General features: G+C 39.5%; 7 protein-coding genes and 1 pseudogene across 11 annotated transcripts; 4 read left to right on the forward strand and 4 right to left on the reverse strand.

The window, feature by feature from the left end:
• Positions 1-1,565: 1,565 nt before the first annotated feature.
• LOC124348989 (glycylpeptide N-tetradecanoyltransferase 1-like) lies at positions 1,566-3,954 on the reverse strand. Its single transcript, XM_046799437.1, has 9 exons — positions 3,738-3,954; positions 3,513-3,615; positions 3,329-3,449; positions 3,146-3,270; positions 2,988-3,079; positions 2,806-2,922; positions 2,571-2,741; positions 2,324-2,504; positions 1,566-2,132 (listed from the first exon to the last, which is right to left on the reverse strand). Exons 1-9 carry the CDS (start codon positions 3,836-3,838, stop codon positions 1,710-1,712), a joined length of 1,434 nt encoding a protein of 477 aa, XP_046655393.1. The 5' UTR covers positions 3,839-3,954; the 3' UTR covers positions 1,566-1,709.
• Positions 3,955-3,991: 37 nt separating this feature from the next.
• On the forward strand, positions 3,992-7,018 carry LOC124349139 (annotated as a pseudogene).
• Positions 7,019-7,445: 427 nt separating this feature from the next.
• On the forward strand, positions 7,446-9,775 carry LOC124348976 (serine/threonine-protein kinase grp-like). The gene is made up of 7 exons (XM_046799407.1): positions 7,446-7,637; positions 7,697-7,831; positions 7,886-8,109; positions 8,171-8,255; positions 8,380-8,819; positions 8,881-9,308; positions 9,372-9,775. Exons 2-7 carry the CDS (start codon positions 7,731-7,733, stop codon positions 9,588-9,590), a joined length of 1,497 nt encoding a protein of 498 aa, XP_046655363.1. The 5' UTR covers positions 7,446-7,637; positions 7,697-7,730; the 3' UTR covers positions 9,591-9,775.
• Positions 9,643-10,553, reverse strand: LOC124349116 (histone H2A-like). Its single transcript, XM_046799629.1, has 3 exons — positions 10,401-10,553; positions 10,072-10,279; positions 9,643-10,012 (listed from the first exon to the last, which is right to left on the reverse strand). Exons 1-3 carry the CDS (start codon positions 10,420-10,422, stop codon positions 9,817-9,819), a joined length of 426 nt encoding a protein of 141 aa, XP_046655585.1. The 5' UTR covers positions 10,423-10,553; the 3' UTR covers positions 9,643-9,816.
• Positions 10,554-10,847: 294 nt separating this feature from the next.
• Positions 10,848-15,908, forward strand: LOC124348992 (tyrosine aminotransferase-like). Of its 3 annotated transcripts, XM_046799442.1 has the most exons (14): positions 10,848-11,061; positions 11,835-11,911; positions 12,458-12,595; positions 12,847-13,014; positions 13,538-13,642; positions 13,947-14,014; positions 14,088-14,246; positions 14,305-14,496; positions 14,556-14,638; positions 14,717-14,786; positions 14,842-14,970; positions 15,042-15,125; positions 15,190-15,288; positions 15,344-15,908. In XM_046799442.1, the coding sequence occupies exons 3-14, from the start codon at positions 12,574-12,576 to the stop codon at positions 15,539-15,541; spliced, it is 1,377 nt and encodes a 458-aa protein (XP_046655398.1). In that variant the 5' UTR covers positions 10,848-11,061; positions 11,835-11,911; positions 12,458-12,573; the 3' UTR covers positions 15,542-15,908. The 3 variants fall into 3 exon arrangements, with proteins under 3 accessions (XP_046655398.1, XP_046655397.1, XP_046655399.1); XM_046799441.1 differs by lacking the exons at positions 10,848-11,061; positions 11,835-11,911 and adding an exon at positions 12,236-12,386; XM_046799443.1 differs by lacking the exons at positions 10,848-11,061; positions 11,835-11,911; positions 12,458-12,595 and adding an exon at positions 12,650-12,771.
• On the reverse strand, positions 15,894-19,376 carry LOC124348884 (putative mediator of RNA polymerase II transcription subunit 29). Of its 2 annotated transcripts, none has more exons than XM_046799259.1 (4): positions 17,780-19,376; positions 17,278-17,733; positions 17,013-17,186; positions 15,894-16,940 (listed from the first exon to the last, which is right to left on the reverse strand). In XM_046799259.1, exons 1-4 carry the CDS (start codon positions 19,173-19,175, stop codon positions 16,687-16,689), a joined length of 2,280 nt encoding a protein of 759 aa, XP_046655215.1. In that variant the 5' UTR covers positions 19,176-19,376; the 3' UTR covers positions 15,894-16,686. The 2 variants fall into 2 exon arrangements, with proteins under 2 accessions (XP_046655215.1, XP_046655216.1); XM_046799260.1 differs by having other exon boundaries at positions 17,278-17,718; positions 17,780-19,375.
• A 219-nt stretch (positions 19,377-19,595) lies between these two features.
• On the forward strand, positions 19,596-20,995 carry LOC124349045 (NADH dehydrogenase (ubiquinone) complex I, assembly factor 6-like). 2 transcript variants are annotated; one of them, XM_046799542.1, is made up of 4 exons: positions 19,596-19,690; positions 19,756-19,941; positions 20,031-20,649; positions 20,710-20,995. In XM_046799542.1, exons 2-4 carry the CDS (start codon positions 19,808-19,810, stop codon positions 20,893-20,895), a joined length of 939 nt encoding a protein of 312 aa, XP_046655498.1. In that variant the 5' UTR covers positions 19,596-19,690; positions 19,756-19,807; the 3' UTR covers positions 20,896-20,995. The 2 variants fall into 2 exon arrangements, with proteins under 2 accessions (XP_046655498.1, XP_046655497.1); XM_046799541.1 differs by having other exon boundaries at positions 19,596-19,941.
• Positions 20,891-21,795, reverse strand: LOC124349108 (trafficking protein particle complex subunit 6b-like). The gene is made up of 4 exons (XM_046799621.1): positions 21,579-21,795; positions 21,460-21,521; positions 21,195-21,396; positions 20,891-21,130 (listed from the first exon to the last, which is right to left on the reverse strand). Exons 1-4 carry the CDS (start codon positions 21,663-21,665, stop codon positions 21,005-21,007), a joined length of 477 nt encoding a protein of 158 aa, XP_046655577.1. The 5' UTR covers positions 21,666-21,795; the 3' UTR covers positions 20,891-21,004.
• Between the last annotated feature and the right edge of the window lie 37 nt (positions 21,796-21,832).

The following is a 21,832-nucleotide window of genomic DNA, read 5'->3' on the forward strand; positions in this document are numbered from 1 at the left end:
CACTATACTCCCGAGCGCTATGCTTTCCCGTTGCGTGAATGTGTGAGAGGAGGGAGTGAAGGAGAGAGCAAACTCCAACGGCGTAATACCAACAATGACGGAAAGTGCTCCTCTCCGCTGCACTCGGCCTTAATGTCCGTTTCCCGATGAATTCAGGCGGCAGCCGTTTATAACCACTTAAAAGCCCCGCCAACCTTTCTCTCCCCCCACCCTCTCCACACATTGCTCGGCATACGTCACAAAAGGAGCGAATAAAAACAAAATCAATTAAACCAACCTTTTTTATTATTTTTCAATTCCCGAAGGAGAAAAAAGGGGAAAAAAAGCCAATCGCTTTTGTTGCTGACGTCTAGACGGCGATTGAATTGTTTGTAGACTTTTCACTTGGGCATACACCGTCGCGAAACCTTCGGGGGGGGGGGGAACCTTTTCCAAGAAGAAGAAACTGTCAAGTGAAACTGAAATGAAGCGACGACAATAAATCCGGATCTTGGCGAATTTTTTCCCCCTCCGCCACAGTTTGGCTCACGGTCCATCTGATTTGGTTCATATTTTAAATACTTGAGAGTACGGTTTATTTTGCAGAATGCATGTGTTGATGTGTAGGAGGACGAGTATATAATACGGGCCCTTAGCAAGTGGAAATCCGTTTACTGCGGCGAGTCTTGATGAGAGATTGTAGTGATTATCAAGTCCCCTTAATGCTGATGGGGATAGACATTCTCGACGTTGGGCAGAATTCATTCCCGAGTCTGGGCCGGCGAGCTAGTATAAACCGACTTATGTCAAACTGGATGCCATTGTTGAAACATGAATGCCAGCTATTAAATACGTAATGAATCGAGGAAAGAGACATTAAAATATTGATTGCGCCGAAATCATAAAGTTTGCAGCCAAAAGACAAAAGAGGATTTGGTCTATTTACAGACCGTGACTAAATATTCCACCAGACTCCACTTTGGGTTCTCAAGATCGCGTGCTGTATGCGGGACAGCATTCATTTTGATTTATTTAACAAGTTTACCAAAACCCCCGTCGACATTTGAGTGGATGTAGACCACACTGCTGCTGCTGCTGGTAGATTTCTTGGTCCACAAATTGAGGATTTGTTGGTGCAAACATTTCCACCGTGGTGTAATGGAGAATCGGTTTAAGAGGAAAAGCCGCAAGCCAAGCAAGAGTTACGTCTCTACTCAATCCATCCAACCAAGAAACGACTAGTCAGGCAGACCTTCAACTCTATATAGCATAGCTAAAGCCCAGGGTCTTATATGGGGGGCTTAATTAACCATTGATTACTTTCAGGTCCCTTCTCCATCAGCTAATACAATGTTATTGAATTTTACAGCCACCTAATCCAAATCCAATTTCCTAAAATGCCAACCTAACTTCAAATAAGACGTGGCGAAATTAAATGCGCCCCAAATTCCGTCGACACTCTTTTTTTTTATTATTATTATTTTAAGTCTCATTTCTCAACAAAAAAGATTTGTTGTTGGTACAAAAAGGAAATAACCTTTCGGGTCGACGGACGCTCATAATCACACACAAACATACACAAGGGAAAAAAGAAATTGGGGGTTCCTTCTATTCAATCAACTTAAAAATGAAAATAATAATCGAACGAAGAAAAAAAGGATTCCTTACGTCCATTTTTTTCTGATTCGTTTGGATGACCCCCAAACTTGTTTCTTTTGCTTGAAATTTTGTTACTGAAGGACCAGGCCGACAGAGTTTGAGGGCATGTCCGGACAGCGCCAGTTGTAGAGATAGTAATGCAAATTGCCATCGCCGATACCGAACTTGAGCGGTTCTAAAAACGTCTTGTTCTCCATCAAATCCAGGGCGTTGAAGACGTCGAATCCGGCGTTTTTGGCCGTGACCAGAGCGTCGCTCATCAGCTGATTCCACGGCGTCGTCGACGATGCGTTGTAAAACGAGTAGGCCGCTTTGAGCGACTTGTGAACCGGGTGATGCATCACCGTCGATGGCAACGTGTAGTAGCTCACCAGATCGGTGATGATACCGTCGTTCTCCACCACGTAGCAGTCCACGATGCCGGGCCTGGGGAAAAACCAGTGGCGGAAATCCTCTTCGTCGAAACACGGCGCCAAGTGGAACTTGTTCAAATACTAAACACAGAAAATGCAAGGAAAGAAAGGAAAGTCGATATCAATATTTGAACACGGACAATCCGTTGCGAGATGAACAACAATTCCGTTTTCCCAGTATACAAACTCGCCTTACACGCCTCGAGCTATCAATGGTAGTCATCACTGCTAACATAACACACACACACAGACAGACCCTGATGTAGACTCACCGTGTTGAGCAATCGATAAGCCTGCTCAATGTCCTTGAGTTCCAAAGTACGGAATCCAGGAGTCTTCGTCTCTTCTGGTAGGCGATAAAGTTTCAATGTTCGTTGCATTGTCATATTACGCGCCAGATGCGAAAATTTGACATCGATCAGCTTTTTGGGATTCAGAGAACGGTGCCAGTATCTGAATAGGATTAAAATGGCAGGACCAATTAAGGACAAGCCTTTGTTTATTTTGCCAGACAAATACCTGCAAGTGCTGACCGGTTTAGGCAACACAACACCGGCCGTGTAAACGGCTTGAAATATTCCCTTCAAATGGACGCGTCGTGTAATCTCACGAATGAGGACGGGAGCCACTCTTTTCGAGCGAAGCTTCTTGTGCACGCAAAGAAAATTAATCTCCACCATTTTCTGGGTACTATAGTTGTTGAGAAAACAAATTAAATGTGAGTTCACAGAATCTTGAATCGTTATGATCTTACTGATTATATATTCGAATGGTGGCTGGGATTGCAGATATGAAACCCAAAAGCTTTCCCGATTTCTCTGCTCGAACGCCACAATGCCAATCCTTGTACCAGCCAGGCGGTTTCAAAGCCCTATAAATCAATAATATTTTTGTTATTTTTGTTTCTACTCATATTTTAATTAAGTTAAAACCCACCATAAAAGAAAATCAGCCGAATAATCGAACCGAAACATATTATCGTCGTCTTCTACATAATTCTCATTAAGAAGTTGGTACAATTCTTGCAACTATAAAATGGAAGAAAGATAAATGTAAACAAGTCTTAAAAAAAGTTTTTTGATTCTTTTTGTTACTGTCTGTGGATTGTCTAATGACAAAGTATCCCACACAAAACCCTGTGGTAATGTATATGGCTCAGGACGAATTTCTGTAAAAGGTGTGTCCGGCTCAATTGGTTCATTGACAGTAATATCTTCATCTGCAGAACAAAAATCAGATAAAGTTGAAATCGAAACAAAATGCTGTGAAGATCTTACTAATTTTTGGAACGGGTTGAGTGCTCCAAAATTCATACTGTTTGGCCATAGCATCTTCAGTCGTTTTGACAGCACCTTGACTGTGGGTCAACGAAAGCAACTCCATGGCTTTTTTCAAGTCCTGCAAAAATGTTACAAACATTGGATTCCTGTCCCTTGAAAACAAAAAGAAGTATGTTCTTACTTGAAGACTAGCAGGCGGCAAAGACATCTCCTCTCCATCATCTTTGGACAAATGATTTTTTACATTTTTTCCTTTTTTCTTTTTGTCTTTTGATTTGGCACCCCTAAAAATAAGAATGAACTTCGTAAACAAGGAATTCAACTATTCAAGCTTACTTATGGGCAAAAACATTTGCTGACTAACGGTCACATCAGCACAAAAACGAAACGTGGAACACAAACTTACCCGTCGTTGGAGTGATGGTGTCCATCGCAATGGTCTCCACAGCCATTAGATGCTTCTGCTTTCATTTTTCCTGTACTAGATTCCATGTCTCTTTCGGCCATGGTTCTTTAAAAATAAAAGTTAAGTCAATCCACACCCGATTTTTCCCCTAATGTATTGACGACAGAATTGCTCCTGTCTGCCCTGTCTATGCGTGCCTTATAGCAGACACAACCACGTCAATTTGCCTTGGGTTACTATGACAACCGAAATTTTTGATTTTGTTTTAGCTTCTGCTCATTATTTTTGTAAGCGTAGCGTGTTATACTGTTGAACCAGAAATTGATAGTAGTATACATCTTTTATGCTGCCATTGCAAAACTGTTACTGACTAAAGTCTATTTGCAGGTGGAAAACATGTTTAAATTCAATTTCTCGTCGGATAATCAGGATAAAACAGAAGACACGATTGACGATACAAACCATAAGACTTGTCCTCCAGAAGCTGATGGAAAGGAAATTGAAATTTCAAATATTTATCATCAGAATATTCAACAGTATCGTGACAATTGTTCCCCCACAACAGTAGTGCGCAATTTTCATCTTGTTGATGTGAAACATGTAGAAGAGCTCATAACATCACAGTCAAATGGGGAATTTGAATCTCTAAAGGCAGCTTTTCAGATGAATAGTGATATCATCAGTGGCGTATACGAAGGTTAATAACTCCTTAAACCAATGTATTCATTAAGAGTTTATATTAAAACAATCATTTAGGTGGAATGAAGATATGGGAATGCACACTTGATCTTCTAGATTATTTTGAAAAAAACTCTGTTCAGTTTGATGGATTGAATGTTCTTGATCTTGGTTGTGGTTCAGGCCTGTTGGGTATGTATGCATTGAGCAAAGGAGCCTTATCTGTCCACTTCCAGGATTATGTAAGTGATTTAAAAATTTAAATTAATTAAGTAACATTTAAAAAAAAAGGATTTCATTTGTACTTATAGAATGCTGAGGTGCTTTCCCTTTGTACAATTCCTAATGTGATATTTAACAATCCAGACCTGAAGGATAGAGCAAAATTTTTTGCTGGTGATTGGGGACCTTTACTTCATAAACTTGATAAATATGATATTATTCTCACCTCTGAAACAATTTACAATCCTGAAAATTATGGAAAATTAATTCGGATTTTTGAGGAAACCCTGAAGAAATCTGGATTGATGTAACTTTAATTTTCACAGAATTATTGTATTTGTGCTTAACATTGTTTCTTTATTATTTTTTCCAGTTATGTTGCCGCAAAACATTTCTACTTTGGTGTTGGAGGAAATCTTTACGAGTTTGAAAAGATGATCCGACAAAACGAAAGGTGGACCTCGTCAATATGTTTTTGCTCAAGCGAAGGTCTGCGCATTCAGCTTTATCCCTATTTCATTGATTAATCTTTTTTTTTGTGTTCTTAAGGTGTTAAACGGGAAATTCTGAAAATTTCCCAGTCGGCAACATAGAGCTATTAAAACTACATGGAATTGTTAAATATTTTGTCAAAATTTGTATGCAAATATGCAAATAAACTTACATGTTTACAAAAATCCCACTTGACTTCCCTTTATCTAGTAACTATTTTTTTCAAGATTAAAATACTGCATGCCAAAGTAAACTTATGTAACATGACTGGATTTTCATGTTAAACTCTTGTTAAGCAAACAAAAGTTCAGATGTTATCGTCGCTTAATATCATAAGCATGTAATCGGCAGTGAAACTAGTTTATAATTTAAAAAATTTTTAGCAGTTCAAACTGAAGACCAATAGAGCATAGAACTGTACTGCTATGTGCTATGCTATTCAGAAAGTGTTATTTAATAATTTTTTTCTTAATATCCCTAAAATACCAATTAATTATTTAACCTTTTCATTGCAAACGATTTCAACCATTTCATTAAACGAAAATTGTGAGTCGATTATAAAAAAAATTCAAACGTTGCCCGGTTCCCTATCAGAAACAAATGAAAGCTGTCAACCGCTAACGTAATGTCGTCTGCTACAGCTTGAAACCGCTTGTCATACCTGAGTTAGCGATTTCACGAGTCATTCTCTTAAAGACACGATGAGTTCTATTGGTACTGGGGTAATATATTTCAAATTTACTGACTTAAACCTTCTATCTTTATGCTTACTCTCATCTGTGATTTCAGTACGATTTGTCAGCTTCGCAGTTCTCTCCTGATGGCAGAGTATTCCAAGTCGAATATGCCATGAAAGCCGTCGAAAACAGCGGGTAAGTCTACGTCTAATGTCTTCGTATCAGTAATAATAAGTCATTTTTGACAATAGCACTGCTGTTGCCTTGCGAGGCAAAGATGGTGTTGTATTTGCTGTGGAAAAGCTGGTGACATCAAAGCTGTATGAAGCTGGAGCGAATAGAAGGATATTCAATATTGACACTCATATTGGAATGGCAAGTCCTGGCAAGCTGTTTTATGAAACTACAATTAAAAACTCATGCTTCTTCTAGGCTGTTGCTGGCCTTTTAGCTGATTCCAGGCAAATTGTGGAAACTGCCAGGACAGAAGCTTCAAATTACCGTGCTGAATATGGAGGCAATATTCCTGTCAAAGTATATTCTAGCATTGGATAATTTTTATCATTCAGCTAAACTTAATATTTTTTTAAATTAGTATCTGGCAGATCGTGTTGCCATGTACAAGCATGCTTACACTCTGTATTCTGCTGTGAGGCCATTTGGTTGTTCTGTTGCTCTTGGATCTTATGATGAAATTGATGGCCCTCAGCTTTATATGGTGGATCCATCTGGAGTTTCCTTTGTATGCTCACTTTTTCCACCAATTTTTGTTTATGATCTAAAAAATATCAAAATTGTCCATATTTTAGGGATATCTTGGATGTGCTATGGGGAAAGCAAGACAGGCTGCTAAAACAGAAATGGAAAAGCTCAAGCTTAAGGATATGACCTGTCTAGAACTCATCAAAGAAGCTGCCAAGATGTTAGCTCTTTTTTTTAACTATTTGATTCAGGTTAATAATTGTCTTTTTTTTTGTACATGCAGCATTTACATTGTCCATGATGAAGTCAAGGATAAACATTTTGAACTGGAGCTGAGCTGGGTAGGTGCTGTCACCCAAGGACGTCACCAGAAAGTCTCTCAGGAGGTGTTTGCCGAAGTTGAGCGATACGCAAAATCTGCTCTTGAAGATGATTCAGATTCTGGCAATGATGATATGTGAAAATCGGAAATGAAAGAAGGGACCCGAGTTAATACACTTTGGAATACAATCGTCTTTAATTTGAATTCAAATGAATAATATCCAAAGTTTGCTAACTCCACCTAAATCCAGGTGTAGACCAAGCTTAAGTGTCTATAACATCAAGGATTCGTTGAAATTGGAGTATTGTTGCCTAAATTTATATTAATTGTTATAGGGAATTTAACGGAGAATCCTATTACGTAGGGTATACATCCGTACATGAAAGATGAAACTGAAAAATAAAATGACATAAATATTTTCCCCTTTTTCATCATAACATAAAATTTTTCTAATAAGTTTAAAAGTATTCGTTCGTTTTCTAATATTATTTACGACGTTCAAGTTTGATTGATATTGTGTAATTTAATATTTTGCGATTTTAATTCTGACAAAAAAAATTGAAAATTCATACGTGGTTGTGGGCGCACATGCCACACCTTTTTACGAACGCACCCCATAACTGGGCGGCAAACAACAGAAGCCAAACAACAAGCTGACGAAAACTAGCGAGTCAAAATGCTTACACCTGTTTTAACATTTTATTAGGAAAATGAATTGGTGCAACTTGTTAAACTAGACTGTAAACTGTGTCAGTGGTAATTTTGTAAAGCAGATCTTCCCTACACCAATAAGAAACGGAAAAAGTGGTATTTTCGCGATATTTTGTATTCCATTTTAAAGTGTTTAACAGTTTGTACCTTTTCAGTTAATCTCGTTGTACAATACATATTTATTCAATCATGGAAGACCAAAGTAAAAAATATGAAGGGAAGAACAGTGTAATTGAATTTGTGGAAGGCTGGGATATGATTCAGACATTGGGTGAAGGAGCTTTTGGAGAGTAAGAAAATTGTAAGAATCATGCAAAATATATAATTTAACATATTTGTTTTAGGGTGAAACTATTAGTTAATGCCAAAACAGGGGAAGCAGTTGCAATGAAAGTAATTGATCTCAAGAAGCACGCAAATGCTGCTGAAACAGTAAAAAAAGAAGTTTGTGTGCATAGAATGTTGAATGATCCAGGAATCATTCGGTTTTATGGCAGAAGGGAAAATGGCAATTTTGAATTCATTTTTTTGGAATATGCATCTGGGGGAGAATTATTTGACAGAATTGGTAATATATTAATTTTTAAAATAATACTGTCTGCAATGATAACCTGTTACTCTAATTTCAGAGCCTGATGTGGGAATGCCTCAAGTAGAAGCTCAGCGCTATTTCAAGCAGTTAATTGCTGGTGTAAGCTACTTGCATAGCAGAGGGTAATTATCATAACATAATTCAAGTTTTTTCATCATTTTTTAAACAAATGTCCCCTTAAGATTATTTTACCAAGACGCTTTCGCGAATCTCGAACATACAACATTTCTTCTATATTTATTATAGGATTGCTCACAGGGATATAAAGCCGGAAAACTTGCTTTTGGATGCCAATGACAATTTGAAAATATCTGATTTTGGAATGGCAACAGTTTTTCGATTTCAAGGTCGAGAAAGGCATCTGGACAAGCGTTGTGGGACGTTACCTTACATCGCTCCTGAGGTTCTCTGTCGCAAGTACGCAGCAGAGCCAGCCGATATTTGGTCTTGTGGCGTCGTTCTTGTTGCCATGTTAGCCGGAGAATTGCCTTGGGATGTCCCATCTAATGATTGCCCTCTCTACACATCCTGGAAGGAATGTCAGATCACGCGATTGCCATGGACAAAGATTGATACTTTGGCACTGTCATTACTCCGGAAAGTGCTGATGCCGTTGCCCGGGAAACGTTACACTATTCAGCAAATAACTAATCATCAATGGTTTCAGAAGAAATTCAAAGTTCCTAGTATGAAATCCTTGTTTACTATTTGATGCCTTTCTTAACTTCCGACTTCTCTTAATTGAAGGTACATCTCTACGGACAGAGGAAAACATGCCAGTCTCTAAACGCCTATGCTCTGACGTAGTGGATGCCGGTTTATCACCGCCCTCATCCGATGCAACCCATTTGTCCTACTCTCAGCCTGGACTTGGATTCTTCTCCGGTTCGCAACCTGTCCATCAAAACGACACTAACGATGATCAAGAACCTAACAAGCATCTGCCAGGCGCGATGTTTAGCTTCTCTCAACCTGCTCATATCGACGATATGCTACTTAACTCTCAGCTGAACACACAAACTGCTTCGGGTTCAAGCATCAGTTCGCCTCTCCAAAGACTTGTCAAGAGAATGACTCGTCTTGTAGCAAAAGTTAGCTGTGAAGAAGCAATCAAACATTTGAGCCAACAGCTAATCAAACTCGGCTACACTTGGAAAATTCACACTCCTGGCGTGGTATAACAAATAAAATGCTTAAAGAACATTGTAGTATGTTTAACGTTCTTTTTACGTTCATAGGTAACCATATCCACGCAAGATCGACGGAAAATGCAACTCGTCTTCAAAGCAACGGTTTACGATATGCAGACCATGGTGTTACTCGACTTTCGATTGTCGAGAGGCTGTGGACTTGATTTTAAAAGACATTTCCTAGCAATTAAACATAAGTTGGCAGATATATTATGTTCTGCACCAGTTACTTGGTCCATTGCCACTGCTACAAATAGCATTCCTTAGTCTTTCAATTGTACTATTGTTTTAAAATACCAATAATGTTGCATTACACTGATTCATATGTAGCACAAGAGTCGCTTTTATTTATTCTGGATGACAAGGGACTTACAGGAGAATTTGATCAAAAAGTATTAAGACTGAAAGCAATTAAAATGGAAATTCAAAAAATCCTGGAGGTTTGGAACACATTTAGAGATGAAAAATGAATTTAGGACCAAGTTCAGACACATTAATATTCTTGAGAATTGGCCTTTCCTTTAGCAGCCCCCTTGGAACCTCCTGCTGGGGCAGTTTCGGTCTTCTTGGGAAGCAGAACAGCCTGGATGTTGGGCAGCACACCACCTTGAGCAATGGTAACTCCTGAAAGCAGTTTGTTCAACTCTTCGTCATTTCGGATGGCCAACTGCAAGTGTCTTGGAATGATCCTAGAGAACATTTGGATTCAGCAGGATATTCAGACCCATAATTGAAATAAGGTTTCTACCTGGTCTTTTTGTTATCTCTTGCAGCATTTCCTGCCAACTCCAAGACTTCAGCAGCCAGGTACTCCATCACAGCAGCCAGGTATACAGGAGCACCAGCACCCACACGTTCAGCATAATTGCCTTTGCGAAGCATACGATGGATACGACCGACTGGAAACTGAAGTCCAGCACGGCTCGAGCGAGACTTGGCCTTAGCCTTTACTTTACCTAAACGAACAAGGACATTGTGCTTTACAACCAGCGGCATACAGTCAACACAAACAGTTCTTGGTATTCAGGGGAAAATTAGCAGAAAAAAGGTTAAATAAAAAACGTGGATTTTCCTTACCTCCTTTTCCACGGCCAGACATTGTTTGATTATTAAGTTTTAAAACGAAAAAGTCCAAATTGTAAGAACCAAAGACAACCCTAGCTTTTCGGCAGACCTTGCAGGAAGTGACGTCGAAAACCAACCGTTTTCTTTTTTCATCAACTCTCTCTACAACAGGCACGCCATCTGCAATTTCTTTATTTCAAGGCGCGAAAACTACGAATTAAAAAGGTAAATTTTTTGAAAACTTTTAGAGAAGGAAAAAAATTGTCAAATGCGTATGAGAAATCATTTTGCAGAAATTACGTAATATTTTAAGTGACTTGTGCTACTTCGGTTCTGATAATTTTCCAAATTAAATAATGACAATCGGGTTGTGCCTTGGGCGGCAGCATGTTGCAGAAAAATGGACCACACGGGATTGTTGTAATACAATAAGCACCGTAGGCAACTTATTGGCATGCTTGAAAAATGTTTCACGAGAACTGCACGAGGTGTTGAAAACATTAACAATGTTTTATTACTTATTGGAATTGCCATATCAAAACCTTGTAACTATATTTGAAGAATAGTCGATTGTTTCCTTCCTTGCAGTGCCCAAATATTTGCTCGGAGGAAAAAAGTTATTATAAATTGTGTTGTCCCAGTCCATTAGATTCAGAAAACATGATAGGATAAGGTAAGAAACTTTCGATCAATATCCTTTTTTAAAAGTAATCAAAGTGCACACAGCCGATCACGTGTAACAGAGTGAAAAACAGAACGATGGCGAATGTGTTGTTTTCGTTCAAACATTTTGTAACAATTGCTGAATATGTGAGAAAAACTTGTAGAAGTTGTTTTTCTCGTACTACTACCAAATCTGTCGGAGAAAAACATCAACAGGTTTCTCAAAGTCAGACATTTATTCACAATCTAAATTTCGTAAAGGTTGTGGGGACGATATTTGCATAAAGTTACAATTTGTTAAAATCGGAATTACGATGTGAAAAGGCGAATGCCAAAGCTACGCAAACGGTCCCTTTTTCGTTCAAGGCCCATTTCTAGCCAAAAAAAAATTATGTTTTTCCTGGAGGCACAGACGTACTCATCCACTTTTCGGAACCTTGTGCAATGTCAGGTAGTACACAAATCACCAGTTACGTCATTTATAAAGAATAAAAGGCCCTGGCAACAGAATACTAAAAGATGTCAGTAGCGAGCGGGAGGTCATTTATTCAACCTTACATGGAAGTTTTGTTTTTTTAAAGAATTTCTTGTTTGGATTCTTTCCCCCTTTACTGTAGTGGCATCCCACGCTTACGTGACGGTTATGAAGGCCAGTGTCCACATAACCATAAGGGAATTTCTAAATAACAGTATTATTAAGAAACATCATTATAAAACAATTTAGCTTTTATTGTTCTGACCTTCAATGAAAAATACAGTGAAGATGATCATTTCTGGTTATAGATTCGCCACCTGTAATTTTCTTCTGTCAAGGACATCCCGATGGAGAATCTACCAACCTAGTCTTATCAACAATCATGGTAAATTGGTTCAACATTCTTCCAAGACATTTTTAAAAGTAACTTTAATTCATCGGGAGTTGACCTTTACTAATGTTGTATAACACAATATTCAGATCAAACTATATTTTAGCATTTTGCACCTGTTCTTAATCTCATTTAATGCCCCAAGAGAAAATGGGTGGTTACCTGCGCTCATTTTGATATATTGCAGCTTCTTCAAGGCAGATTTGGGGAATCTAAGCACGATGTGCATTTCGGAAACTGAAAACCTGTTTTTATTACGTTATCCCAAAAGACTTGCCGTCTACAGGCGTTTACAATTCTTTTTGTTGAACCACCAAGTCAACTGCTCGGCAGTTGTATCAACCATTACAGAGTTGAACGGACCATTAAAAAATCACAGTTACAATTTTTTTTTCAAACTTGTCAGTTAACTCTGAAAAAAAAAGCAACTTAAAACATCGTAGACATTTACAATCGGAAATCATCAAACGTATTATGCAAATTTTGGAATTCGAAGGTCTTCCTATTATAGTTTTCATTCTCTGCCTTTTTGTTGTCTAGATACACAGGTGAACGAGATAGACCAAAAGGTTAGGGCATATTTTTAGAGGCCCCGCGGGAGAGAGAGAGAAAAAAGCTGACCACGGCCCCCAAGGAACTACACGGGCAAGCCCATAATGAATGGACCAATGAGAGCAGGTAAAGTCTACCGTTCCACCAATCTCCGACTGGATTCTGAGCCAGACCCCATTCGTAAAAAACGTTTACCACCTTTTCGGTAGTATATAGCAATCGGGTATCGTGTCGCTTGTGTATACTCGCTCTTGATCGTCGGTCTGCACCACTTTTTGTGCGCGTTCAAATCTCTGTTTAAGGTTGTTTATCTATTAACAACCTGGAAATTTTTAAAAATTAAATCAAGTGACGTGTCATTTTTTTGTTTCTTTCAGTTAGCTCCAGGTGTTTTAGTTTTGCATCCGTCACCATGAAATCACGACGAAGTTGGTCTGTGACAGCGTCTGACCTTGCCAGAAACACCTTCAACCCAATCCGGACTGTAGTGGAATCGATGAAATTGACGCCCAATCCCGAGAAACCTATGATAGCCTTGTCTATTGGTAAGCAAAATTAGACTTTAATTTCTTTTTTGCACATTTTTTTACTATTGCGCAGTTGTTTTTGAAACATTCGCCTTCTGGGGATGTAAAACTGTGTTTTTTTTTTAAGAATTAAAAGAAAGATGCCGCCGGCTTGGCGGCACTTTTTCTCAGACAGCTGTGGCATTACGCCAGAATCCATGCAAATTTTCTTTCAAAAAATTTTTGTAACGAAGATCAAGGTTTCTTGAGATCCTCCCCCTTTTCTTTCACTAATGACTATGTACTTACGTTAAAAATACGTTTATTTTGCTTTTTTTTTCGTATATTTTATTTGCCCTTGCCCAAGTCAGCTTGCCCTCTGGTAAGGAATCTTCAAATTTAGGTTTACTGGTGTTGTAGTGAGAGTAATTATGCAATTTTGCTCCAGGTGTTGCTTGTGAACTGCGCAAAATATTTTCAACTCTATGATCTCTTGTCCTATTTTAGACCGGTTTCGTCGTTGTTTACAATTTTCTGCATATTTTAATTTTTGCGTTGGTAGGTGATCCGACGATATTTGGAAATCTGTGCCCGTCGGAGGAAATTGTCGAGGCCGTCGTCGAGAGTGTTCGCTCCATGAAATACAACGGCTATGCTCCCAGCACTGGTGAGTTGTTACAATGCCTTGGAGGCTTCGATTGGCCTCCTAATTTCGTTAAGGTTAGGCTAGGTTGAATTCAGTCATTCATTTTCTGAAAACTGCTCTCTTTTCGACTTGATTGGCAACAGTCAAAGGTATGGGGTCAGGCAATCGATTGGGGTCATCAGGTCAAAACAACAAATGATGCTTGTTACATTTTGAAGGGACTGACGAAGGTTCAGCATCTGACAGAACTTTCTCGTCTTTCCATTTGTTTCTCCCCATGATCTCATTTAGATAACAACCTTCTCTTTCTATCTATGGTCCACAGGCTATGAAGAATCTCGCAAAGTTGTGGCGTCTTATGTCTCCGTACCTGGAGCCGCTGTCGAGGCTAAGGTAAAACATTTGAATGTTTTATTTTTTAAATGTATCGCTCTCTGTTTTAATGGAAACCATTTTTGCCTATTAGGACATAATTTTATGCTCTGGCTGCTCTTGTGCCCTTGATCTGTGCATTTCTGTATTGGCCAACCCGGGACAAAATATTCTTGTGCCTCGTCCCGGATTTCCACTGTATAGAACGTTGGCGGAAGGATTGGGCATCCGAACTAAATTTTACGATTTGAAGGTCAGGGTCATTATCGTCTGTAGGCATGAATGTATTATTAACTTTCCTTGTTTTACAGCCGGAAAATGGTTGGGAAGTCGACCTGGAGCAACTGGAAGCACAAATTGATGACCAAACGGCGGCTATCGTGCTCAACAATCCATCTAATCCATGCGGATCCGTCTACAGCCGTGAACATTTGAGTGCCATTCTTCAAATTGCAGCTCGCAATTTCGTTCCCATTATTGCAGATGAAATCTACGACTACTTTGTAATTGAATTAGTTTAAATTTTTTAACGTTCTTTAAATTTTATTTTATTTCTTTTTAGGTATTTCCGGGGCACGAGTTTCATCCAGTTGCTTCGTTAACGAATGAAGTTCCCATTCTCACTTGCGGAGGATTGACTAAAAGGTTTCATTTCAATCTATTTCTAGTCAGCCATTTGTTGAAAGTTGAACATTTTTAAAAATTACTGTGTGTATTGAATAGGTATCTTATACCTGGCTGGAGAATGGGCTGGATTGTTGTGCACGACAGGAACGAAGCACTATCACAAGAGGTATTTCTTAATTTCTGTTTGAATGAATTATGAAATTAAATTGCGCTGTCATCAGGTTAGGAAAGGGTTGCAGAGTCTTAGTCAGAGGATTATCGGCAGTAGCACCGTCCTGCAAGGAGCCCTGAGTCGAATTCTGACGCAAACACCACCCGAGTTTTTCCAGTCAACCATCGGACAAGTTTACGTAAGGATGATCTTTGCTTATCCAAATATTTTATTCTGGGTTATCTAATGCTCTCGTATGACCTATAACAGGATAACGCCCAACTGGCACATCAACTACTGTCTGGCTTGCCTGGAATGAAACCAATCATGCCTTCCGGGGCAATGTACATGATGGTAAACACCATCAAAACGAGTCTAAATAAGGACTTTAATTTATCATCGGGTTTTTATTTTTTAGGTTGGCGTAGACATGGCCAATTTCCCCGAGTTTGAAAATGACTTGCAATTTGTGGAACGGATGGTTACGGAACAATCCGTCTTCTGTCTTCCCGGCCGAGTAATTACTTTAATTCTTATTCTACAACTTGATTTGATAATTTTATGTTATTCAGTGCTTCGATTACCCCAACTATTTCCGCATCGTCTTAACGGTACCCGAGCTACAACTGCGTGAAGCTTGCCACCGAATTGGCCAATTTTGCACGTCCCATTTTGTGGCGCCCATCAACCTGGGAAAAGAAGAAGCAATGTCCAACAACCACATTCACCACGAACTGCACAATGGAATTGTCACCATCATAGAGCCTTGACACCTCAACGAGAAAAAACTAAAAAACAGATTTGATTTTGGAATATTTTTATCAGTAGTCTTCTACTAGTAGGCGTTTTTGCATCGGTTCGTGCAGAAACGGAAATTTTTGCCGTCCACTTTCACCCGGTACAACATACAACTCTTCCATCCATTCACCAGTGGATCACCTGGACGCAAACGTATTTCTATTTTATAAGGTGCGATATTCAACGATTTAAAGTTTCGGAAGATTTTTAAGGTTTTGACAAAAAGTTAATAGCTACTATTATATACAAATTCTTGCCGATTATGTAACGTTACAGACTAAGTAATGTTACAAGCCTAAAATAAGAAAACAAAACCCAATACAATTTTTTAAGACTAAACTTCCGTGTATTTATTTTTATTTAAATATGACAGACCTAAAAAACACTCTTGAACATTTCTGAAAAAAAAAGATATAAAATTTTTTTTTGCTTTTTGATGACACGCAAGGGGGATAGGGTAGTAAGAGGATGGTAGTAGGAGCTGAAAACGATACAACGCTGGCTTTCGTGTGTGGGGAAGTCGGATTGAGAATTGGGCTTTTTCCCTATTAATCATCCTTTTAAATATAATTTTTTTGTTTCCTTTTAAATAATGTTATTTACAAATTGTTGTTTAAATGCAGCAGAAAAAAAACAAACATTCGCTGCATGTGTGGGTTGTGGAATTACACGGGAGAGAAACGAAACTAGAGCAGCGTGAGAAGCTTTTTGTTTGTTTTGAATGATGACGTTTCAATGCATCAGTAATGACTTTGTGAATGAAAAGAAAAAAAAAAATGAAAATAAAGTTCATAAAAGCGAATCGATTTGGCAACGATCCTTGAACTAGGGGCGAAGCAATCTTCATCCAAAAATGCCTAAGCTCAAGCTGCATCCAAGTTGCCTTCTCTTTGAAGATTCTCTGGAACAGCAAATATTCAGAAGGAAAAAAAAATTTAAATAAATCCATCAATAATAATTGTAAAAAAAAGGAAAAGAAACAGAAAGGATCATTTGAAAGGGTGGGATCTATCTGTCGACTTTTAGAAGTTCACCACCATTTTGGCCCACTTGTCATGACCAGATTATGTGTTGTGTATGTGTTGTGTATGTGTGTTTGATAATGTGAAACTTGCCCTCAAACGGGCGAGGGATTAATTATTTCATCAAAAGTAATTTGTTGGCACTGAGTTCCACGATGGCCAGACGCACCGCAGTTAAAACAAGAATTATTTCCCGGAATTGGGCTAGGACCGCCAGCAGAGGATTGCGAACCAGGGGGTGGTGGTCGACTATAATCCGTGGCCCCACCTTGGTCAGAGCGAGCCATGAATAACGGTGGTAAGTACGGTATTTCCATCAGAGACGGGCGACCATTTGCAGCACTCGATCCTATAAGAGTCCAAAACGACATTTTTACATCAACAAAAGACTTGACAGAGGACGAAACTTTATTTTGCATACCGTGATGAGAACCAAGAGGTTGAGCGACGATTTGACCCACATAGGATTGGGGCGAATAGATCATGTCGTGTGGACCTGGTGCCCGCGTATTGCCGGGAAGTCCGGCAGAGTTTGGCGGCGGTCCCGAAGTAATAAAAGTGAACGGATGCTGCGGAAAAGGTTGAGTTCCGTCTCCTAGTAGTTGATATAAAAATGAAGTATTTTGACAGAAATGAGCCACAGCTCTTCTTCGCTTCGTTATTTCAACTATTTTCAAGTAATTTACCATTAGGCAAATGTAGATATTGGTACGAGTAGACTGACAGAGTTGGAGCAGGAGACTGTGCCGGCTGCTGTGTTTGTTGTTGGGCTACCCCAGCTGCCTGGGCTTCCAAGTGAGGCGGGGGCGTGCTGCTATCGACAATGAAAGACGTGCCCTGCACTTGGGTTGAAGAAGGTTGGACGACCTGCTTCTGTTGCTGTTGAGCGGGTTGCACAGCATAAGAAAGACTGACGGGGAAAGACATTTCTCTCGGCTGCGAAGCTCCTCTGCTAGCCGTCGTTGAGATTTGCTGCTGTTGCTGCTGCTGCTGCTGCTGCCGCATCGGACCACCAGCATTAGTGTTGGTCGCGCCCATCGGTCTTGGGAAACCAATGTTATTGGCACCGCGCAGCGAAGCATTGGCCATCGTCCCCGAATTGGGCAGACGAGTCTGTGGTCTGGTTCCTGTTTTACAATAAACTAACATGATTGTGAGATATGACTTGAATCGAGATGTTCAGAATACCTGGATTGAGCACCATCACAGTCTGGGGAACTGGATAGTGTTTTCGATGATTATCTCTAGGGGCAGTGCTACTCGAATCTGTCGGGCTGCTCGGAGGGCTGCACGTTTCCAAACTACTGCTACCACTGCTCGATGATGATCCTGCTCGATTAGTTAATGAATCTTGCTGCAGCTGCTGTTGGTGATTCTGTTGTTGTTGGTGATGATGTTGCTGCTGTTGATAATGCTGATGTTGCTGTTGTTGCTGCTGCTGCTGTTGTTGCTGCTGCTGCTGATAATGTTGCTGATGTTGTGATGGTTGGTTCTCGATCGGTGTTGTCGCGACTCGCTGACTGTTGTTGAAGGCTGGCTGGACGTTGGGTGGGCCCATGCAGGTTTTGACCAAACTCGGCCGCGTTGCTGCTGTCGACGCTGTAGATTTGCTGTTGTTGACTTGCTGAACCACTTTGGTCTCTTCATTGGGTATTGCTAGACCGCCGTTCGACTTGTGGTGGCACTGATTCAGCACCTTACGCAAGTGACTGATGAAATTCGGGCTAAGTCCACAACTGAGAAATTCCTGGTCGCTGCAGTTTATAAGCTCGGTAGAATTCAGGTGCTCAAATTGTCTCCAATGTTTGGGCAGACGGTCTTTACCCAATTGCTCCTTCAACTGGGTGGTGACAGAATCCACATTGGCAGATCCGTTCGACTTGGGGCTGTTTCGATTGCGACGAATCGTTGACCGATCATTCTGACCAGTCTTGATTCTACTATTGCTATTGGTACTGTTGTGGCTGCTGCTGCTGCTACTGCTGCTGCTGTTGGATCCATTGTTGAGAGATCGTTCTGAGATATCTGGGGGGCTGCTTTGAGGCTGCGGGCTAGGAGTTGATGTAGGGACAGGAGAAACACTGTCAGAGGTTGGCCTGAGCCCAGGTAAGCGAGATTGCATGCATAGGTAGATATCTCCCAGTTTAACCTTCTCTTCAAAAGTGAAACTAGGGTGATGTAGTGCCATAGTAAAAATCAGATTTAACTCCAAACTGGACTCGAAGGTGATGTCTGGACCAAACATTTTCAAGTCAGAGCAGGTGCTGCACAGAATCCTGTAAATGGTGTGGGCTACAATCCTGTTACCAGCATGGAGCAGAGTGAGAGCCAAGATGAGCTTCCTGCGGGATCCCTCATCATGCAAGTCAACTTCATTCAACTGCAGGCAGTTTTTTTCCAATGCTGCAAGGATTTCTGCATCTCTGGCTGATGGTGTTTTATTCCTGGCCAGGAAATCAACGCATGTGTTGAGAAACCGTAGCTCGAGCGGTAGACAGATAGAGGCCAAAGTGCAGAGGACATCCAACCGTTGGTGGCTGGGCTGACGCGAGAACCAAACGACTATCTCCTCCTTGCGCACCATTTCTCTTCTCGTCGGCAGGGCCCGACCGTCCGCGGGTTCAAATATATTTAAAACTCGCAAGCGACGTCAACACGAATTTCAAAAAAAGTTTCCCTTTACTTCAACTGCTCAAAGATATATAAATGCATCGAATAAGAGCTAACGAATCGACTCGACCAAATTCCTTTTTTACTGCAAAACCGACATCTAGTATATTATAGGAAGAAATACGGTTGCCAGATCTCTTTTTGAAATTTGCATTAATATCGCTAATTACATTTAATCCTTTTAAATCCCTTTACTTAAATATCATTCAAGCCAAACGGAAATTTTTTAAATATTTTTATTCCATGCGAATTAATCTAACTCGTAATTTAATTTTTTCAGGTCGAAAATCGTCGCGTGCAATTTCGTGACCTAAATATATAACGGCAGGGTCAGGGAAGAGCAAATGAGAGATAGCAAATCAACAACTGTTCAAATAAATAAATATTTCTTTAAATATTGAATGGCCTCTTGAGTATTTGTGGATCAGGGTGTGTGCACATGGTCTTATCATTTGAAAAATCGTTCTTCATATAATGAATTGAAACTGTGACAGCACTGGAGAAATTTTATTGCATACATAGAGGGAGCGATTATGACATAAACCAATGGCGGTTCTCAGTGGCCTTTCAATCGAGCGCAATGTTTACAAAATACGAAGCATATTCTTCGTTGCAAGAAAACTTTCGTCGAAAGTTGAGACTTCAAAAAATAGTTTTCTGTATTGTCAGGAATTAGTAAGGTAAACATTTGAAAACTCGTTCGTCGAGTAAATAAAATTATAAAATTAATAAACTACTTTTATCACATGCCGGTGTTTTATTTTTACAGGAAACACGATTATGAAAATTTTCTAGCAGCTCTTCTTTTGCCACCAGCTTCACGCCAATCTACGATCGCTGTGAGAGCTTTCAATGTTTCTTTAGCTCAAGTTCAGGATCAAGTCTCGCAAGGTACAATTGGCCAAATGAGAATGAAATTCTGGTCAGAAACATTAGAAGCTGTGTATCAAAACACACCACCAGCACAGCTAGTTGCTTTGCAGCTTTACGAAGCTGTCCAACGTCATAATCTCTCCAAAAGGTGGCTGCAAAGGTTGATCTCCAGTAGAGAAAATCACTTGTCTTCCAAAGCTTTTCAATCTCTTTCAAAAGTAGAGGATTATGCAGAACATTCTGTTTCGTCTGTCCTGTACCTTACATTGGAGTCTCTCAATATTAGAAAAGTTGATAGTGATCATGCTGCTAGTCACATTGGGAGAGCTCAAGGACTCGTTACACTATTGAGAGCAATCCCATATAATTCAAAAAGGCAACAAGTGTATGTGCCTCTTGATCTTCTTGTTCAACACAAAGTTTCTCAAAATGATTTTCTAAGAGGTTCTGATGACAAGAAAGTGAAAGATGTGATCTTTGATGTAGCTAGTACAGCTAATGCCCATATTCAAAAGGTAAAGTCATGCTTTATTTGTTTAAATTCGTTTCATTTAAAAAACGTCTTTTCTTATTAGGCAAGAACTATTATCCCAAAAGTACCGTCTGAAGCGAAGATTGCGCTAATGCCTATAATCAGTGTGGATTCGTATTTAGATCAACTGAGGGCAGCGGATTTTAATGTCTTTGATCCCAAATTATCGCAGCGGAACAATCTGCTCCCTTGGAAACTATGGTGGAATAAGTTTAGGGGTAAAATTTAGTATTTCAATTGCATTTATTAATGTTTCATCCAAGACATCAGCCACCTTGTTATGCATATATAAAACAAACAAACAAAAAATAAAGTATGATGTGAACTAATATGATTGATTAAGCTCTTTGGAGGTGGACCTGGAATTTACAAGCTGGCATGGTTGTCACTTCAGCAGTAACAATGCAGGTGAGTCCTAGGGAGGCTAAAGCTCCTCTCAACAAACCACATGTAAAAACTAGATACTGAAATCACATAAAGGAATTATCAGACAAAAAGAAATGAATATGGTTGAAAGTTATAAAATACCTTTGGGGCTAATTCTAGATATTGCCTGCTGTTGGATATTGAGGCAAGGAACCTAAACTTGTTATCTTGGAGAACATATACACCTTGATGATTAGTCCTGAGGTTGTCAACTTGCTTCTTGAAAACTGCACTCCAAAAATCTTTACAGATAGCTTTCATGACTTCTAGCTCATCTTTAAATCTTGATAAATCCTTGGTTAGTCTTAGAAATGATAAATATTACTAAGTGTCACAACTGTCACATACAAAAGGATTTCTTCTGTACCTTTCAATGAATCTATAGCCAGTGGAGTAGCCAATTTGTTCCAATTTAGACATAGCTTCATCCTGTAAGAACAGTCAGTGTTTATTCTGAAAAAGCAATGTGAATTGAACAAAACTTACTCCATCTTGAAGGGAGCCAGGATCAGATTTTGTCACTTGACTGACTATTTCCATATGAAGAAAATCAAACAACGCATCATCGGCCATTTCTTATACACGACAAATTCAAAAGAGGTAAATAAATTATCGAATATTTTAATTCAGACAAGAATATTCATGAAATTAACTTAAGTTAATTGAACGAATATGTGAAGAGGCAGAGACGTAAACAATAAGGTTTTCTAGCAGACAACTCTAAATTTAGTTTGGGTTGC

Source organism: Daphnia pulicaria, chromosome 7 (genome assembly GCF_021234035.1).
Source record: "Daphnia pulicaria isolate SC F1-1A chromosome 7, SC_F0-13Bv2, whole genome shotgun sequence".
In the NCBI taxonomy this organism is placed as follows: domain Eukaryota; kingdom Metazoa; phylum Arthropoda; class Branchiopoda; order Diplostraca; family Daphniidae; genus Daphnia; species Daphnia pulicaria.

Excerpts from the sequence above, each read along its gene's own strand:
- LOC124348989 (XM_046799437.1), bottom strand. The coding sequence starts at position 3,838 with ATGGCCGAAAGAGACATGGAATCTAGTACAGGAAAAATGAAAGCAGAA. Across the intron at positions 3,450-3,512 it reads TGCCGCCTGCTAGTCTTCAA|GACTTGAAAAAAGCCATGGA; the intron begins GTAAGAACATAC and ends ACATTTTTGCAG. Across the intron at positions 2,923-2,987 it reads TCGGCTGATTTTCTTTTATG|GGCTTTGAAACCGCCTGGCT; the intron begins GTGGGTTTTAAC and ends ATTGATTTATAG.
- LOC124348976 (XM_046799407.1), top strand. The coding sequence starts at position 7,731 with ATGGAAGACCAAAGTAAAAAATATGAAGGGAAGAACAGTGTAATTGAA. Across the intron at positions 7,832-7,885 it reads GGTGAAGGAGCTTTTGGAGA|GGTGAAACTATTAGTTAATG; the intron begins GTAAGAAAATTG and ends TATTTGTTTTAG. Across the intron at positions 8,256-8,379 it reads AGCTACTTGCATAGCAGAGG|GATTGCTCACAGGGATATAA; the intron begins GTAATTATCATA and ends TATTTATTATAG.
- LOC124349116 (XM_046799629.1), bottom strand. The coding sequence starts at position 10,422 with ATGTCTGGCCGTGGAAAAGGAG. Across the intron at positions 10,280-10,400 it reads GTCTGGCCGTGGAAAAGGAG|GTAAAGTAAAGGCTAAGGCC; the intron begins GTAAGGAAAATC and ends TTGTTCGTTTAG. Across the intron at positions 10,013-10,071 it reads AGAGATAACAAAAAGACCAG|GATCATTCCAAGACACTTGC; the intron begins GTAGAAACCTTA and ends AATGTTCTCTAG.
- LOC124348992 (XM_046799442.1), top strand. The coding sequence starts at position 12,574 with ATGAATGGACCAATGAGAGCAG. Across the intron at positions 13,015-13,537 it reads TATGATAGCCTTGTCTATTG|GTGATCCGACGATATTTGGA; the intron begins GTAAGCAAAATT and ends TTGCGTTGGTAG. Across the intron at positions 14,787-14,841 it reads ACGAAGCACTATCACAAGAG|GTTAGGAAAGGGTTGCAGAG; the intron begins GTATTTCTTAAT and ends CGCTGTCATCAG.
- LOC124348884 (XM_046799259.1), bottom strand. The coding sequence starts at position 19,175 with ATGGTGCGCAAGGAGGAGATAGTCGTTTGGTTCTCGCGTCAGCCCAGC. Across the intron at positions 17,734-17,779 it reads TGTGATGGTGCTCAATCCAG|TTTATTGTAAAACAGGAACC; the intron begins GTATTCTGAACA and ends CAATCATGTTAG. Across the intron at positions 16,941-17,012 it reads ACCTCTTGGTTCTCATCACG|GATCGAGTGCTGCAAATGGT; the intron begins GTATGCAAAATA and ends GGACTCTTATAG.
- LOC124349045 (XM_046799541.1), top strand. The coding sequence starts at position 19,808 with ATGGCGGTTCTCAGTGGCCTTTCAATCGAGCGCAATGTTTACAAAATA. Across the intron at positions 19,942-20,030 it reads TATTGTCAGGAATTAGTAAG|GAAACACGATTATGAAAATT; the intron begins GTAAACATTTGA and ends TTATTTTTACAG. Across the intron at positions 20,650-20,709 it reads CTAATGCCCATATTCAAAAG|GCAAGAACTATTATCCCAAA; the intron begins GTAAAGTCATGC and ends TTTTCTTATTAG.
- LOC124349108 (XM_046799621.1), bottom strand. The coding sequence starts at position 21,665 with ATGGCCGATGATGCGTTGTTTGATTTTCTTCATATGGAAATAGTCAGT. Across the intron at positions 21,522-21,578 it reads CTGGCTCCCTTCAAGATGGA|GATGAAGCTATGTCTAAATT; the intron begins GTAAGTTTTGTT and ends CTGTTCTTACAG. Across the intron at positions 21,131-21,194 it reads ATCTAGAATTAGCCCCAAAG|TATCTAGTTTTTACATGTGG; the intron begins GTATTTTATAAC and ends ATGTGATTTCAG.